Source organism: Spinacia oleracea, chromosome 1 (assembly GCF_020520425.1).
Source record: "Spinacia oleracea cultivar Varoflay chromosome 1, BTI_SOV_V1, whole genome shotgun sequence".
In the NCBI taxonomy this organism is placed as follows: domain Eukaryota; kingdom Viridiplantae; phylum Streptophyta; class Magnoliopsida; order Caryophyllales; family Amaranthaceae; genus Spinacia; species Spinacia oleracea.
This window is the reverse complement of record NC_079487.1, coordinates 17659629-17678076: the sequence shown is the minus strand read 5'-3', so window position 1 is coordinate 17678076 and position 18448 is coordinate 17659629. Positions and strand designations below refer to the sequence as shown.

At 35.9% G+C, this 18448-nt stretch overlaps 3 protein-coding genes across 4 annotated transcripts; 1 reads left to right on the top strand and 2 right to left on the bottom strand.

Annotated features, from left to right (window-relative positions):
- Positions 1-4157: 4157 nt before the first annotated feature.
- Positions 4158-4874, bottom strand: LOC110775950 (spermidine hydroxycinnamoyl transferase-like). Its single transcript, XM_021980544.2, has one exon. The coding sequence runs from the start codon at positions 4872-4874 to the stop codon at positions 4158-4160; it is 717 nt and encodes a 238-aa protein (XP_021836236.2).
- Positions 4875-6911: 2037 nt separating this feature from the next.
- On the top strand, positions 6912-8929 carry LOC110775946 (metacaspase-9). The gene is made up of 2 exons (XM_021980541.2): positions 6912-7373; positions 8089-8929. The coding sequence occupies exons 1-2, from the start codon at positions 7022-7024 to the stop codon at positions 8712-8714; spliced, it is 978 nt and encodes a 325-aa protein (XP_021836233.1). The 5' UTR covers positions 6912-7021; the 3' UTR covers positions 8715-8929.
- Positions 8930-13080: 4151 nt separating this feature from the next.
- Positions 13081-18253, bottom strand: LOC110775945 (protein kinase STUNTED). 2 transcript variants are annotated; one of them, XM_056835120.1, is made up of 9 exons: positions 17978-18253; positions 16750-16993; positions 16503-16658; positions 16023-16344; positions 15399-15652; positions 15154-15304; positions 14219-14352; positions 13701-13830; positions 13081-13585 (listed from the first exon to the last, which is right to left on the bottom strand). In XM_056835120.1, the coding sequence occupies exons 2-9, from the start codon at positions 16753-16755 to the stop codon at positions 13203-13205; spliced, it is 1536 nt and encodes a 511-aa protein (XP_056691098.1). In that variant the 5' UTR covers positions 16756-16993; positions 17978-18253; the 3' UTR covers positions 13081-13202. The 2 variants fall into 2 exon arrangements, with proteins under 2 accessions (XP_056691098.1, XP_021836232.1); XM_021980540.2 differs by having other exon boundaries at positions 16750-18253.
- Between the last annotated feature and the right edge of the window lie 195 nt (positions 18254-18448).

Here is an 18448-nt window from a genome sequence, read left to right as displayed (position 1 = left end):
TTTGGTGGTGCCAGCTAAAGGTAGGAGGGGGGGTATCTGGATGTTTTACAATCCTAATGTTGTTTCCCTCATTGATCATTCCGAGAAAACGCCACACTATTTGCATGCCCTTTTCAAACTTAACCCCAACCAACCTGAAGTGCTAATTACGGGCATTTATGCTCCTAGTACTAGCAAAAAAATACATGAGCTTTAGGGTGAACTTCGATCGACTTTACCCCCTCCATCTACCCCCTGGTTGGTGTTAGGAGACCTTAATGAAGTGACTAATCAATCGGAAAAGTCTGGTGGGAGATCTTTCAATACTACTCAGTGTACTGATCTCAATTTACTGGTTGATGCTGCTTCCCTAGTGGACTTGGGTTTTCATGGAAACCCTTTCACTTGGACTAATGCTAGAGAAGGGTTGGAACTGATATGTGAACGCTTGGACAGAGCACTGGAAAATCCAAGCTGGCTGAACACATACCCTAATACTGAGGTACTTCACCTTCCTAGAACTTATAGTGATCATTGTCCTTTACTTGTTAAAATTTTTCCTAATAAACTCAATGGTCCCTTCCCCTTTCGTTGCAAGGAAGTTTGTTTAATGCATCCTGATTTTAATGAATTCTTTGTGGGAAACTGGAAGCTGAATGATATGAATTATCTTAATGGAATTAATTCTTTTATTTCTACTGTCAAGGATTGGAATAAAAATGTTTTGGTAATATTGCTATGCAAAAGAAAAAATCTTGTTAAAACGCATAGATGGCATCCAGATAAGTTTAAGCAAGAATTTTTATCACTTTTTGTTTAACCTAGAGAAGGAATTACTTGTTGAACTTAAAAATATCTACCACAAAGAGAGAGTGATTTGGGCTCAAAAGGCTAGTCTAAATTGGAGAAAATTTGCAGAATGGAATACTAAGTACTTCCATACTATTGCAAAAATTAAGAAATCAAGAAGTAAAATTTTGTGCCTTCAAGATGATAATAGAACTTGGATTCATGACCAAGAAATCCTTAAGAGCATGGCTAGACAATACTTCATTAAGACTTTAACAACTAGCCAGTGTTGTAGTAATAAAATCTCTTCCATTTCAAGCCTTAATTTTATCAAGGATAGGGATAGCAACTCTTTGTCCTCATCCTGAAGAGATTAAATAGACTCTCTTTCAGATGAATCCTACTAAAAGTCCAGGCCCTTATGAGGTCCAACCCATCTTTTTTCAAAAATTCTGGAACCAGATTGGGGAAGCTATTTGTCCTTTCATCTAAAACTGTTTTAATTTAGGGGAAATCCCAAATAGTATAAACTTTTCCTATTTATGCTTGATCCCTAAGACAAATATTCCTACCTGCATGAAGGAGTTCAGACTCATTGGTCTTTGTAACTCTATCTACAAGCTAATCACTAAGATCATTTCTAACCGCATCAAACATTTTTCGCCTGACCTTATAAGTCCATTACAATCTAGTTTCATTATGAATCGTACCATTGATGAAAATGTTATCATCACAAAGGAAATTGCTCGTATTTTTAACAAGGCCAGCAAAAAAAGCAAATGTATGGCTCTTAAGATTGATCTTAGCAAAGCATTTAACAGTCTTGAGTGGAGTTTTATTAAGGATACTCTAACTTGGTTCAATTTCCCAGATAAAATTATCAACCTTATCATGAGCTGTATTACTACCGCCTCTATTTCTATCTTATGGAATGGTCAAATAACTGATCATTTCCTCCTTTCTAGGGGAATTCGCCAAGGCGGCCCTTTATCTCCCTACATTTTCGTTTTATGTCTTGAAAGACTTTCTCAAATGATTGAAGCTAGAGTTCAACAAAAACTTTGGAAACCCCTCAGAATCTCTAAGGATGTCTCTATCTCCCATCTCTTTTATGCTGATGATGTTTTCCTTGTTGGTGCAGCAACCATTTCAAATATTGAAATTATGCTTCAAACCCTAGAAGATTTCAAAATCATTTCAGGTCTTAGTGTTAACTTTGGGAAATCTTCCATTATTTTCCCAAGAAAAATGGATTACAATGTGAGAACTCTATTAAGAACTCTTGCACTTTTCAAGACACCACTACTTTTGGGAAATGTTTAGGTTGCACTATTTCTCCTATAAGGTTAAAGAAATCTGACTTTTTTTCTCTTCTAGACAAAACCACTGAGAAAATTAGAGGGTGGCAAGCCAAACTCCTTAATATGGCAGGAAGAAACACTCTTATTAAAGCAGTCCTCAATGCTTATCCCCTTTATGCCATGCATACTTCAGTTCTTCCTTCTTCTGTGCTCCAGGAACTAGAAAGTAAATGCAAAAGATTTCTTTGGAATAGAGTAGATAGATCCAAGTACATCCCTAGAACCAGTTGGAGTAGAGTTTGTGAGCCTATTGGTCTTGGTGGGTTGGGGATTAGAAATCTAAAGAGATGGAACTTGGCTTTCATGGCTAAATTGGGTTGGAATATCTTAACTCAACTAAATAAATTATGGGTTAGAATCCTGTCCTCTAGATATCTTAAACAAAGTAACTTCCTTGACTGTTTTCCTAAACCTTCATGCTCCTCTACGTGGAAAAATATTCTTAAAGGAAGAGATATTGTGAAAAGGGGTATCGTTATTAATATTGGAGATGGTAAGGACACCTCCCTATGGTATCACCACTGGGTAGGTGAGGTACCCCTATACCAACTTCCAGATCTCTACATTCCTGACTCCATTGCTCACCTAAGGGTCTCCTCTATTATTAAAAATAATCAATGGGATCTTTCTAGGGTTGGGCATTTATTACCTCCTCAGATTTGCAGTCTCATTAAAGCCACTCCTTTGCCAACTCTTTCTGAAAAAAATGATTCATTGAGGTGGATCCCGATAATAAAGGATCCTTTACTATCAAATCAGCTTACAACCTTACTGCTCCTCACCCTTGTAGCCCTTGTATGATTAGGGTTATTTGGAAAAAACTTTGGAAGATACAGGTGCCATATAAATATAAGATGCTTCTATGGAACATTTGCCCTTCTATTCTCCCTGTGGCTCAAACTCTTTCTCTTCAATTTCCTAACTTTGACCCTATCTGTATTCGATGCAAGTTTAATATTGAAGATAACCTTCACCTGTTTAGGGATTTCCCTAGCACCGCAGCTTCCTGGACTATGGTTTCCAATTCCATGCTTCTTCCTTTGATCTTGATCTCTCTTATTTCTATTCTCTCAATTGGCATGATTGGATCACTTTTAATTTGAAAGGATCTCATTCCTGGCAGATCATTTTTTCCATTTGTTTATGGCATATTTGGTCTTATAGAAACACTGCGGCTTTTTACTTAAAAATGGGAAGCATTGCCAGTTTCTACAATAAGTTTTGGGCAGACTTCTCCTTCTCTAACAATATGCTGCAGTGTGGAGACTCTGATACAGGTTCTGGTCCTCGATCCCTGCTCGTGTTTGGGCTTCTCCTCAAATAACTTTTTACAAACTGAACACTGATGGCTCGTGGCTGGATATTGATAATGCTGGTGGGGGAGGGGTTCTAAGGTGCAAAAAAGGACTTTGGCACATTGGCTTCTCTATCCACTTCAAGTGTTTTGGTCCTTTATTTGCTGAGCTAACTGCTATCAAGGAGGGGATTCTTATAGCTTGGGAAAGGAAGATTACTCGATTGGAGTTAGAGATTGATGCCAGCACACTGAAATATATGCTTGAAAATCCGAGCGGCTATCAGGATCACCAATTGGCACCGCTGATCAATGATGTGGTTACCTTACTCAACAGGAACTGGTCTGTCAACATCTTCCATGTGAAAAAGAGATGTGAACAAGGTCGCTCATGGTCTGGCTGATATTGGGCGTAGGATGTCTATTGTCAAGACTTATCACTTCCAACCACCTCCGAATGTTCTTGATGATTATATGAAGGAGTCGATTCCAAGAGATGCTGCTTAGTTTTCAGTTGCTGCTCGTTTTGAAGGATGAAGTACAGTGAACAATTTGCTAACATGTCTAACTTCTCCTATTTTGCTTATATTATAAACTCCAGGCTAATCTTATTGTATTGTCATGGCCTTATTGGTTTTTGGTTGATGCCATTGATAGCTCTAGCTGATCTAGTTGTATGAAAACTTTTATAGAGGCCTTAATCGCCTCCTACTAATATAATTCCTATCTTTGCGTTAAAAAAATGCATCCGTATGGGCCAATTGCAAGCATATAGCAACTTTGGCTGACCCATCAGGCCTAGGAAGCAATAAGCAATCACCATCTGAATCATGAGTACCTGGGCCCACGTAGATCTCTTTTCCCCAACCAAAGTCAGGCTCATAAATTGGAAGTTTCAACCAACTAATCACCCCAATATTTGGGTTACCATAAAATGGGTCATCCTTACTCGTACGTGCATGGAGGTCTTGAAAAGGGGTCAAATCATACATATTTTTCCAAAAGTTAACGTTTGACCAAATATATCGATCGTCGATTTTCTCAATTTCTTCCCTTATTCTAGCACAAGTACAACCTAAGGGAAGTGTTACGATATTCCCTGACCTAGACGAGGCCACCACGTCTAAGATTGCATTCCCGAGGTACTTTGGTGGTAGTGGTGGGTGCAAACGGTTACGTACATCGACAGAGAAGCCTAAACACGTAGGCTGCTCAAGGTATTGTTCACGTTCCTTGCATGCACTACGCCAAATATGAGCCGCTACCACTTCATAGCGGGTGTAAGGGTTGTACATGTTTGGACCATTGACTCCCTCATTAGCAACCTTCTTTAGGCTCGCTATGTGGTCTTTTGATAGGGGCAATATAGCTATGGTTGTGACTTTTTTACGCTCGTCCAAGTTATTTTCCTTCCCTGTTAGTAAGGGTGGTGTACCGAACTCTATGTGCATATCGCAAGGAGTTAGAGTCTTATATGGGAGTTGTTGAGATCTAAAGACGTTCGGGTTGAAGAGCCATTTGAAGGGGTTCACCACGAGAAAGCCTAGCCCACTCGGACATGAAAGGGAGTGCACTTTGCCCATCAACAAATATATGTGATATGGTAACCCCTAAACAAACACCACCACATCTGAACTTGGTAAGTTGCCCTAACACCAAAGGCAACTCATCAATAGGTTTATCATAATTAACAAAAGGAGTGAGGTTCTCAAATAGATTAGTTTGAGACGCAAAATCACCAAAATCACTTAGTTCAATACTAGATTCGGCTTCAATGAGCTCGACACCCATTGCATCGCACATGAGCTCAAGCCGCCCTTGCCCCATCCATCTAACACGACCCGCTAGGGGATATAAATGGACCAACACCCCACTCAATGACTCCTTAAGGGTGTCTATTATAGACTTATTGGAAGATGCACACCACTCTTGAGAAGATCGACTTGTAGAAGTAGACCGTGGGTACATGGGTGATCACACCGGTTTGATCCCATTCGGATAATCCAAAAACACCCGTACATGTTGGTTCATTTGGCTTTACCATGTAGGAACATTTTATACTAACTTCCATTATGTCTATGATCAAGGAAGAAAAATTGATGCGTATGCATGTGTTTAAGTTTGACAGATTTTCAATAAATAATCCGAACCTAACTTTTTCCCACAAAAAAAATAAAAATCTAACAATTATTGCCGTTTTTTTTATTTTTTTATTTTAGGAATTGAATATGGTACAATCCTAGTTTAGGGACCAAATGCATGAGTAACAACTAATCCTATTATCCTAAACCTATAAAAGCTAATTTATTAACCATTGTTAACCTTGCGTTAAGATATAATTAAGTTGCAATTAGTTATTACGAAGAAGTATGTTGCACAAATTGAAGTCACAAAACTAATTAATTGAAGTCACTAAACTAATTTTGCATCCACTATTATATATAAGAACTGGGTCAGATCTCATCTACAACGATCGTGGTTTTGCCGGATTATAATTTTGTTTGATCCAAATTATTTTGTATTTGTTAGTTTTGATTTCTATTGTAGATGTCGTATGACTATTTTATCAATGAACTAATTTTTTCCTTTTAAAAAAAAAAGTTGGGTCGTTGCACTATAAAATAATCGTTTTATAGAGACGAGAAATTTCGTCTCTATATAGTCCAAATCCGTCTCAAAATGATGCTTAGAGACGGATTTGAGACGAAAGTAGGGCGTCTCTATAGAGGGCGTCTCAAAAAAAATTGAGACGGAATTCTTGCAAATCCATTACAAATTTGAGACGGAACTTTTAAAACTCCATACACAATTCCATCTCAATTTAAATTTAGAGATGAAATTTTAGTAATCCGTCTCAATTTTGAGACATTTATTGTATCCGTCTCAAAATCCATCTCCAATTGATGCATAATTTTGTAGTGTTGTTTCCAATCCAGAAACATGATCGAATCGGGACAAGTTTATAGTGTACCATAGCTTATTAGATACCACGTGACATCTTCTTTCATCAATCAATTTAGTTTTTTCAATTTCCCTTTTGTTGTTATTTGAAGTTTCGCGTTTACTAGTGCACATCTTTTACCTTGAATACCTTTAATTTTGTTTTAGTTCAAATTATTAAAAAGTCGATATTTTGAAAATAAACATTAAAACGAATCAAACAAGATTCCATATAAAAAATTAATTCCTTCTGTATAAATCACAAGAAAATGTCAAGTGCAATTGTGTAAAAAAAAAAGGGGAGAAAGTATACACTAAAAGCAATTGACGTTAATCTCCAGCAGTCCAACACCCAAAATCAAACTTAAAAGCAAGAGAATAACATAAAGTTAAGTAGTGGAGTAGTAATAACTCATCAAAGTAACGAAAAACTTGAAACTTATGCCATGAGTTTATAAAACATTAAACTTTAAGTAAAGTCTTTTCATTAATTAATTACCAAAACTCCTACATATTCAAGTCATATAAATGAAACAATCTACTGGTGTATATAAAGCACAATACATCTAAGAAAAACAAATAAACGAATTCATTACAAACACGTAAAAACTATATACGTACAAATTGTAACGTTGTAAGTGTTGTCCGATCCTAAGAAATGGAGAATGGAAAGAAGAGAATGGCTGTGCTAGTAGGATGCAACTATCCAAACACCAAATATGAGTTGCATGGTTGTATCAACGACGTCGTTTCGATGCAAAAGGATCTCGTTGATCGATTTGGGTTCGATCCAAAATCTATTGAGCTTCTAGTCGACGATGGTTCGGGTTCTAAAGCACTTCCTACGGGTGTTAACATTAAGATGGCACTTAAGAAGATAATTGATGGAGCTAAAGCAGGGGATGTCCTGTTTTTTCATTATAGTGGGCATGGTACATTACTCCCTTCCAAGCATCATCTTAAACAACAGGAGGAAGCAATTGTTCCTTGTGATTTCAACCTCATCACTGGTGCGTTATCTATCAGTTGAAATATTAATATTTAAAAATTGGAGATTTTGTTTGTCACGTGTTATACTTTTGCTTTCTTCTTTTTAATTGTATTTTACCCTTGAAATCCTATTACGTTTTTTAAAAAAAAATAGGAAATTATGTGAAATACTACCTTTATGTTTGGTCAAATGGTAGTGTTAGTTACCAATTGAGGTTGGCATGAGTGGTTAAGGGTCTCTTGCTCCTTAACCAAGGTCTCGGGTTCGAGCCTTGGGAATGGAAAAAATCTCAACTGGGAGGGATGCTGCCCATCGAGGTACCCATGCAAACTCCCGCGGGAAATTAGTCCACTCGCCTAAGGCGGTGGGAACTCCTCGTAGTAGAACCAAAAAAAAAAAAAAAATGGTAGTGTTAGTTAAACAAACCAAACTTATAAGGTAGTAAAATATACTTTTCTTTTTAAAAGGTAGCAGTTCACAAAACCACCAAACTTAAAGGTAGTGTTTCACAAAATTTCAAAAAAAATAAAATACATCATAACATCTTAAATTCTAAGTTCATCGATGGTTGAATATAACTAATTAGCTCATTGCCTATTTAACTTTTATATCAACATATATCATTACGTAAATTTGATATATAAAGTATATAACATGTGCATCCTATTAGCTAAAAGCTAGTTATAACTATTAATTATCACAATTTGTGACCTTTATTATTTCGCTTTTTATAGATGTAGATTTCAGACAATTAGTGAACGGACTACCAAAAGGAGCAAGTTTTACGATTCTATCGGACTCTTGCCACAGTGGAGGCCTCATTGACAAAGAGAAAGAGCAAATTGGGCCCAATTCTTTGACTCCTACAACAAAACACGCCCATAACTTGGATCTTAATATTAGTCAGCCCAAGCCCAAAAAAATCCAAGTTGAGTCCATAACTGACCACTTAGCCTCTCTTACAAACATGGTTGGGTCTGAAATTGGGACCCACTTAACCACCCTCTTCGGTGATGGTGCGAGTCTAATGTTTCGCCTTCCTGAACTAGACCTGGATGAGCAGTTTGGACCTCATAGGCCAGACTCCGGTATCTTGTTAAGCGGGTGCCAAACTAATGAGACCTCTGCCGACATGCCTCCTGTTGGGTCCAATGGGAAGGCCCATGGGGCCTTTAGCTATGCGGTACAATCTGTGTTCAAAGCCCAACAAGATCCAATAAGTAATAAAGATGTGGTGATGTTGGCTAGGGAGGTACTTGAGAAAGAAGGAGTTGAGGGACAACACCCTTGCTTGTATTGTAGTGATGAGAATGCTAATGCACACTTCTTAATGTGGGATGCTGCACAAAGCAACAAGTGAAGTACTATCTTCAGTCTTGAGTCTTTATAATCAATAAGTGTCAAAACAAAATTTATTTTCTTTGACATAGGATGTGTTTACGTGAAAATAAGCTTTAAGCAACGTTCTAGTCAGATTATCTCTAGCAAATTTAACAATTTATGTGGAAATTATTTGATTCACTAGTATGTTTAATCTATCTATCTATCTATTACTATATATTAAAAGAGACATCATGAATGACACGTGTCAGTTCCTGGTGCGATGTTTTTCCGCCAAAAACCACTTTTCCAAAAAGAGTATTTGTTTTATTTTATATTCTCTACTTTTTTATAAAGTATTTATGTATGGAAACAGAATTTAGTTTATAAATTTATGACAATAACAGATACGACGTAATAATGATTATTCTAAATTTGTACTCCCTCTGAATTTATTTTAGAGATACACTTGTCATTTTTAGTAACTTATCAACCCCACCATCTAATTAAATAATCTATCTACACCCCACCCCCATCTCTCACCCCCTAAAATGACATGGTCCCAACTTGTTTTACTTATTAAAATATCAACCCAACCCCACTTGTTTTATTACTTTATTTCATTTAGTTCTTTTTCTTAATACCCGTGTCCGGCCAAGTGTATCTCTTAAATAAATACAGATGGAGTAATATTTTAGTCAAATCACTATATTAATAATGGAAAATATATCACTCAATATTTTGGTCAAATTATCATAATAGCATTTTAATATGCATATTAGATGAATAAATTTAAATGAGTATGTTAAAAATGTTATAAATATGCAGTAGTTTGGGGATGTTCAGTTAAATATTTTGAGAAAAAAATGATCAAAATCCGTGCGTGCACAGGATCTAATATATTACTATATACTAAAAGAGACATTAGGAATGACGCCTCTTAATTCCTGGTGTGAAACCACTTCCCAAAAAGAGTATTTGTTTTATTTTATTTTTATTCTCTATATAAACTATTTATGTATGGAAACAAATTTAGTTTACAAATTATGGCAATAACAGATACGAAGTAATAATAATTATTCTAAATTGGTAATATTTTAGTCAAATGTTATATTAATAATGGAACCACCGTCTGTCTCCAGCGCCTGCCACCATTATCACCACCTCAACCACCCCAACTCCACTCTACCACCACTCGACCACCCCCGCACCCCCACCATACTTTTCCCCCTCCCCTGCTCTCTCCTTTGTCGCACTCCCCTGTCTCCTTTTTCTTCTCCTCCGGCGCACCACCAGTGGTGCGACCACCACCCACAGCCATCTCACTCGACGGTCGAGTTAGTGTTCGTTTCCACCATCGCCGGCAAACCACCACTTCCACCACCACAACACCGCACAAAATCTCATGTTTCTTTTCCTTGTTTTTGCCCCTGTTCGTGATGTCTCCCCTTCCTTTTCTCGTGTTCTGCCACCGCAAACAACCACTGTCGCCTCCTGGCGCGATTCTGTGCTGCGTCGCCGCCCAGACCTCCGGTCACCACCTTCCCCTCCGTCGTCTTCGTTCTCCCCTGTTCCTTGTTTTCCCCTGCTCCGTGCTCCCCTTTCGTGTAAAACAGGTTCCAAATTGGAACCTCGTTTACTTTTATTTCACATACCAAGCCCATAACAAGCTGGCCCAATTCTGGATCTTTGGGCTTTGGTTAAAACAAATATGAATTTTCAGATTTAATTAATCAATATTTATGTTTTAATGAATTTTGTTTTCGATATAATTATTCACTAATAAATCGTTATTACTTTTTGGGTTTAATTATTGATTTTACTAAAATAAATTACTAGATCTATTTAACAAAAACGAATTAAAATAATATTTATAAAAATCGATTTATGATATATATATATATATATATATATATATATATATATATATATATATATATATATATATATATATATATATATATATATCCAAAAGAAATTTTGATTAAAATTTTGATTAATAATATTTTCAGTAAAATATGGAATTATATTTTTTATTAAAATTCGTTATTTATAAATTCTTTACTTATAAAATTTATTATTTATAAAATATCGATTTTAATTTATTATCGTTTTAATAATTAATTCAATGATTTAAATATTCAAAAGAAATCGGACTTGGAGCTCAGGATGAACGATCCATCGAACGGGACGTATAAACTACGGTTGAGGTAACATCTATTGCTAACACCCACAATCTCCTTATGAAATGTGTTTTATGAGATTATGAAATATGTTTATAATGATATGTTTTTATTTTATTGTGGGATATGAAATATGTTTATAAGTGTGTTTTATGAATGATGATATTTAAATGTGTTTATGAATGATTTTATAAGAATGATGTTTATGAGTTACGAATAAGATACGAAACATGATAAATAAAAGTGTTACAGGTTCTGGCAGTTAGTGGGGTTACTATTTCTAGGTCGTGCACGTACCGCCGTACCGCGGGACACCCAACAAGGGAGAGTGCTCCTTGAGGGTTACCGCAAGCTAAAAGAGAAACTATTTAGGTACGGGCGTATGTCCAACAAGGGAGAGTGCTCTTTGAGGACTATCGCAAGGTGGGAGACGTCCCGCAAGGCTAACTTGTCAGTTACCAAGTAAAATGAAGGTTTTATGAAAGATAATGGGAACTATTAAAGTTTCAAGTTATAAATGATGTTTTATTATAATGCATTTATGAAAGTATTTTACTATATTCTATTCTCCCTGATTGCAAAGTAAATAAAATGAATTGAAATGAGTTTACGCTGTTAGGGTAGTATGTTACTTGGCCTCGGCTCACGATGTTGCTTTTGTTTTAGGTACGAAGAAGACCATGGGATGCCTTAGACTGAGGATGCAACCATCAAATTCACGATCGATGTTTAGTAAAGATAACTATGTCATTAGTAATAAAGGGATGTTATTATTAAACTCTAAGTTTGATTTCATGATTTGATTTAGATTTTAATATTAATGTTTAATCAAATGCTAGAAGTATTTATTATTAAAGTTTATTTAGTAATTTAAAAAGGTTATGTCGCCTTGTATTTCACACAAGGGAGATACGGCATGTGACGCTCCGACTAAATTAGGGTTTTCGCTGCTAATTAAAGATTATTAACCTAATTAATGGTGTTTAGGAGTCGGGGTGTTACACATCAACAAGGGTATCTCGAACCACATTATGCCGATATTTAATACCCACAATCCAGCACATGACACCGTATGATCACCGAAGATATCTCCAGCAAAGACCCTGGAGCAAGCAGAGCATGGCGCTGTAGAGAACAAAGGAACCCGCAACCGGTAACACAACACACATCGGTAAGCCTTAGCATTCATCGTCTGTCCCAAACCTGATATAGGGACCGCACGAAGCCAAGCAGAGGTGTGATCTCCCTGCTGCGATTTCCACAATGCCGACTGTCGAGGAGATAAAGAGAAGGTGAATTTTGCAGACGTAGTAACCTTTGTGAAATATATATATTTGCCAATTTCTTCAAGAGTTTAGGGGCAGCGACCTCACTAGGGTTACTCAGAATGTCATACTCCACCATTCTATCAAATAGACTCAACGCATCTTCAAATGCTCGACCAGGACCAACAATGCCAACATGCCGTAGACTGCAATCGAGAAGCAAGAAAAGCATAATGACGCACATCACCTGCAGAATAAACAACAAGTCCGCCAAAAGAAAAAGGTAAGGTGGCAAGTCGTCTCTGCCAATCGCCAAAGACAGGCTCCGAAGCAGTAACAATACGCTCCAAGGAAGATCGAAGAGCCTCATCGAATGTGCGCTGAGGCGCCTCAAAAATAACACATGAAATATGAATACACTTACGTTTTTTTTAAAGGTATCTATTACTTTATACTAAAACAGACACCAGAAATTACACATGTCATTTCTTGGTGAAAAAATTTTCCGCCAAATTTTTTTTTCCTGTTTTATTCATTTATTTATTTCTATTTTTTTTATGAAAAAGATTCAATATATTTGATTAAAACTTTATCATTCCCTATTTATTTTATTTTCAATATAAATTTTTCAGCTATAATCTTATTTCTCTAAAAATAATATTAGTAAAACATAGATTATCTTCTGAAAATCTATCAAGATCTTTTATACTTCGTAGTACTTTATTTTTTAACAATCTTTTTATTATTTAAATATTTTATAAAAATGGTCAAATAATAAATTTAAAATATCCGTACGTGCACGGAATTACGTAACCAAATCACACATCTCAAAAGTTATGCTACAACTGTAATAAAGGGAACCAAAAGAGATCACTACTTATTATAATAGTATTCTCTCTTCGAATCACTTTACAAAAATCAATTCATAAATAGGTTCTACAAAAATCCTTATGGCATATTTGGTAATACGAATTTCATTTTCAAATTACATAATTGGCCCAAAATTGAAGAATTTAATTTGGACTTGATTTAGTCCAATTCCAAACCATTTTGAGAAATAAGCGGGATTTGAACAGGCCATTAAGGAACTTGTACATCAAGATAACTACTTATAATATTGTCATGATCTATTACATCCCAATTCTCCTTAACAACACGTAACTTGCACAAATATTTGACGATTGCATACATACTTGGCAGGTACACAGATCTATCAAGACAGTGCATTGCAAGCCGTGTTATTTTCAAACCATCAACAAAATCATAGGTTGGATCATCCATCAAATCTTTATGCACTAATGAAACCTGGGATTTACATAAAGGGGGATTAATATGCAAATCCTTTTTCTGCATTTTTGCCCATTGATCCAAAGTAACGCGTTCACATACGTGCCTCTTTTTAATTGGGCAGTGACCAACTCTTTTGGATATTAAAGCCAAAACAGTCAATCCATATTGTTCAACTGCACATTTTCAAAATGATTGAGTCAATACTTCAGCAAAACAATGGAAATAAGTAAATAACAATGCTGGAAATGTTATACTCCGTAAAGTATGTAAAACATTTTATTGGCTTACCATCATAATCATTCCTAGAAAATAAATCCGCATATTCAATACTATTATAGTTGTAGTTGTCTTCTTCTCTATAGTTGTTTTCCATCCGTATCTCTCTCCGATTAAAGTCAGATAATACTGGCATATAATCCTGAAATTTTTTTATATATAAAAAAATAATTAAAAACTCATAGGAGTGTAGAAATAGATTCATCTCCATTTTGCACGAGTTTTGAAAATAGATTCACCGTCTTACAATACACATCTAAATTCATAGAAGTATACAAATATCATATCAAACAAGATGAGATAAAATCATATTAACAAAGCATAAGTCTAACTTGTACTCCCAATCATACGTGGACAATAACATGATACATAATTTTGAGGCCGATGTAAAATGACAATTTATTCTGTAATGGTTGTAAGATTGAGAATACATACACGAAACAAGAATAGCAAAACAAATTAGAGCGAAAGTACCAAAAAAGCATAATAAATAAGAGGAAATATAAAGATAGATGCACGAAAAAGAGAACCTCATTAACAATTATGTTAGCAGGATTGATACTAGGAGGTACGGACGGGAGATCTCCATGCTTCTTATGCATATATTCCAAAATGCACGCCAGAACCAGCGCCACCTTGATTCTTTGCACCCACTTTAAGCTATCTATTAATCCAAGGCACCATTGTTAGCCAGGTATCGATCCAAGAAACAAGCTAAGAGACAGTTCATTACAATTTACAACACCAAATCCTTGGGCCCAAAATGATTTGGGATAAGAGACAGTTCATTAAGTGGAATAAAACATTTTCAACTTATGACTGTACAAAAGTATTTGTTATCATAGATGGTAACTCACTCACTAACTCACTAGTTGCAACCCCTAAATATAGGCTGGACATGTTAAGCCAAATCCTGGAATAAAATACTTACAACCAAATGTAACTTACTCTAGGGATGAAGTAACAACTAAAAAGTATCAATACCAACTCCAAGTACTGTGTCAATGTTGGTTTTTTTCCGTACAGAACGAAAATAAAAAACTATGACTATGATAGTGGCACGCCGAGAGACACAAGTAGAAAATTACAGTGTGTTTGGGAACTCTGATTTAGTGGGAAAAATGTGTAAAATTGTGGAAATAGGAGAATATCATAATTTTAGCTTATTTGGTTATTTAAATGGAGAAGTGAGGAAAATGAAATGTGTGGACATCTGTGGAAACCAACTAGTTATATTTTGTCTGTTTTATTTTCCACACTTTTCCACTCAAAAGTGATGGAAAAACTATGGAAATCTGTGGAAAACAAAATCAAAGAAGTGAAATCAAAATTTAGAGATTTCTACATATCTCTTCAGATTTACTTTTCTATAGATTTCCATAGTTTTACTTTCCCTCGCATTTTCCAAGTTAACTTGGTTCCCAAACACAGTGTTAACCAAGAATTAGTTGATTCTCAAAATTACCTTTAGGTATGAGGTTTTCTAAGCCATCCAAGACTTTGAAGTCATAGACAACACCAAGACGCTCACCATTGTCTTCTGCGCAGTAACCAAGCAGGTTCATAAAGTAAGAATGGCAACAAAAGTTTTGATGTTTTAGTAGCTTCAGTTCTTCCTGAAAGATATGAAATTCAAATTATGGTCAGAAACACTAGGATAAACAGATTTAGAAACATTCAGAAACAAACTATAAAATATGGTCTACGTACATGGAAATCACATAGCGAGTCCTCCTTGTGTTTATTGTAAGGACTCTTTGCTGGTATTACCCATTTCTTCACAACAACATCCTTCACTAGTGAACCAGATTGATACAGTTTTCCCCGATAAATTTTGAACTCCTTGGTTCTTGCTATTAAGTTTTCACCACTAAAGTAATTAGTACAGAGTCTTAAATCTTCATAGCTCAACCTTTGAGGGGTAATCCATCGTTGCAGGTCCTTCAAATTATTTTCTTCTTTATCTGAGAAGCTCACGAAAAAATAAGCATGAGGTAGGAATTTCACGTAACAATTTATCCACTTAAAAGTAAGGAGATCTAATACATAACACATTACCAACTGCTCTCCTTGTTGCACCTAAGAAAAAATATTTAAAAATGTTTTGAAGTACCTGTAAGCCGTAACAACATATATGCATGCAAATATGGAACCAAACATCGGTTCGAGGATATGAACTTATTCTAAGTGTCAAACTAAAGCAAGTACAGTAAGTATTGCGTCAGAAAACCACACCAACAAACTAGTTAGTGTTGTTCTTGTGAGTTGTGAGCTACTCCGTACATCATTGATCAGTAGAACAAAAAATATTTTAAGAAATATAAAAAAAATAACCTGAGGAAAAACCATTCTGTTGAGAGCAACGAGCGTATGCAGAGATTTTTAGTTGGCAAGTTGACGAAACCCTTGGAATCACCATCAGTTTATCTCTGAATCTTAGGTCCTTCCTTGAATTAGCTGGTAGTAGCTCAACTAGGAATGTACTCAGAACCTCCCCATGCTTAAGCAAATAACTTATGAGATCAAATTCTACTTGATCAGACCCACAATCCAACACTTCAACCTGACCAAGGCATGACAGCAAACAGGCTGGCACACTAATTGGCTGAATCCAGATTGAATCCCTCCTGAATTTAGCATCCTTACCCTTGAAATCCTGAATAAAAAAGAAATCAGAGATAACATTCAGTACAAGTTTTGAATAAAAAACAAATCAGAGATAACATTCAGTACAAGTTTTGAATAAAAAAGAAATCAGAGATAACATACAGTACAAGTTATGAAAGTAGAGGCTTAAGATGAAACAATGCCAACCTTGCTTAAGACTAGAACTTCAAGATTTGGTGAACATTCCAACAGTTTTGTTAGAACATCCCATGAAGAGTAGTTGAGAAAGGACAGCTTCAAGCGACGTAAAGAAAGAAATTGAGGCAGGTTGGCATTCTTACGACCACAGATAATGCTAAGGGCCTGCAACAAACGACAGATGATAGTATTAGGTGTTTACTTTAGTCTTGTGAAACCTCCTGGAAAACATAACATAATTAATTATCAGACTTACATCCATGGTATGAGCCGACAAATCCAGGAACTTAACATGGGATATTCTACAAAAGAGCTTGTAAAACCGGTTAATATGAACATGTAGCTGTTCTAGTTCTCTGAAGTAGGGTACCCCAATGTCAAGTTTCGCATTGACAAGGCAATTGCTTTTTATTACATGTTTTTGGAACGATTCATCAACTACCACAAGCTCCTCCAAGACTGGTGCATTGATGTAGAATTTGTTTGACAAATTTATACGTCTAAATTTCATTCGCAGTGTTTTCAAGCAAGGCGCATAAATGTTAAAAAAAATCTTCCTGTGATTACATAAATATCCTCCAACATATGCTACTTCCAGCTTGGGAGAAGCTCGGAAAAGATATATCAATAACAACGCTCTATTATCTAACTCAGTCATCCAGAAATGCAAGATCTTCAGGTTGGGTATACAAAGTGTTTTAGCACTATTTACTACAGATACCCTCAACGGACTGCTATCAGATAAATGTAATTTCAGAACTCTCAATGTGCTACTGTTGAAAGTCTTAAGAGGCAACAAAAACATCTTTGATTCGCGCCTAGAAAAACAACAACCAAGGAAGATTTCAATCTCTTTAGCTTTCCTTTTGTTAACAATCTCATCTATCCATGATGGAACCGCATTCGAGTTCCATATACAAGAAGTCATCTTAAGGACAAATTTCTCAACATGGGACACCTTGTTAAGTTTAACAACTCTATCAATAAAGTTATGAAAATGCAAAACACGATCAGGAACATCAGGTCCAATATTAAAATAGTTGATATAATTGGATGACTCAAGATCATCAAACACCAAAGAATTGTTGGCGAAACACCATAAGAATTCCCATCTTTTAGACAAAACACTTGTTAAGACCGCGAATTTAGTAGGAAGAAAAGAGAGAATGTGAATGATCAAATCATCTTGCAATTTATCAAACAAGTCCATAGCTTGATGATATGATGATGCGTGAGTTTGAAATCAATTGGCTCTTATTTATAATTTCTTTTACCAAAACCTAACATAAATTTGACACTTCCTTTCACAGATAGGAACAGGAAACGAATTGGTGAATTAAATCCTTTTAAAAAAGGGAAATAATGAAGACCAACAAGTATTTCCTAAATTAACTTTTTAATAACATGAGATTTTAAAATTGATTCATAAATAAATTCTAGAATGTAAATAATAAATTAAATAAAGTAAGAGTTTTGGAGGATACGCTGCAAATTAGCTCCGACCATCTCCGTCGCCTATGGAGGATAAACACTACGCGTGGCGGAAGGCCTCGATTCAGCACTCAACACCGGGTGGTGGTGTGGTGGCAAACCTCGATTGGTGGTGTGGGAGTCCTCATAGACAAGGGTGGCCATTACGCTTTAGGGTTTTCTCCGATGATTAATTGGCCTGAATTGTTGGTCCGGAGCCCCTGAATTGTTGTTCTTCGACTGCCGCCGTACAACCTCGAATAATGTCGAGCAGCGAGAGAAGATCAAGAGAGGAAGTCTTGCTCCATAATGGCTTGTGTCCAATCTGGACACAAGTGGGGGCATTATGGTATTTTCACCGTAAAAAGAGAGAGGCCCACTTGGAAATAACGGACTCCGTTCATTGCTGACAAAAATTTCAGATTTCAAAATTTTTGAATTTGAGGTATTTAATACTCACATTGTCTCTCTCCTCCTTGTTATTC

Coding starts and splice junctions, on each gene's coding strand:
- LOC110775946 (XM_021980541.2), top strand. CDS start 7,022: ATGGAGAATGGAAAGAAGAGAATGGCTGTGCTAGTAGGATGCAACTAT. Junction 7,374..8,088: donor TGATTTCAACCTCATCACTG/GTGCGTTATCTA, acceptor CGCTTTTTATAG/ATGTAGATTTCAGACAATTA.
- LOC110775950 (XM_021980544.2), bottom strand. CDS start 4,874: ATGCACATAGAGTTCGGTACACCACCCTTACTAACAGGGAAGGAAAAT.
- LOC110775945 (XM_021980540.2), bottom strand. CDS start 17,703: ATGGACTTGTTTGATAAATTGCAAGATGATTTGATCATTCACATTCTC. Junction 16,659..16,749: donor TGTCGGCTCATACCATGGAT/GTAAGTCTGATA, acceptor CGTTTGTTGCAG/GCCCTTAGCATTATCTGTGG. Junction 13,586..13,700: donor TTCTAGGAATGATTATGATG/GTAAGCCAATAA, acceptor GAAAATGTGCAG/TTGAACAATATGGATTGACT.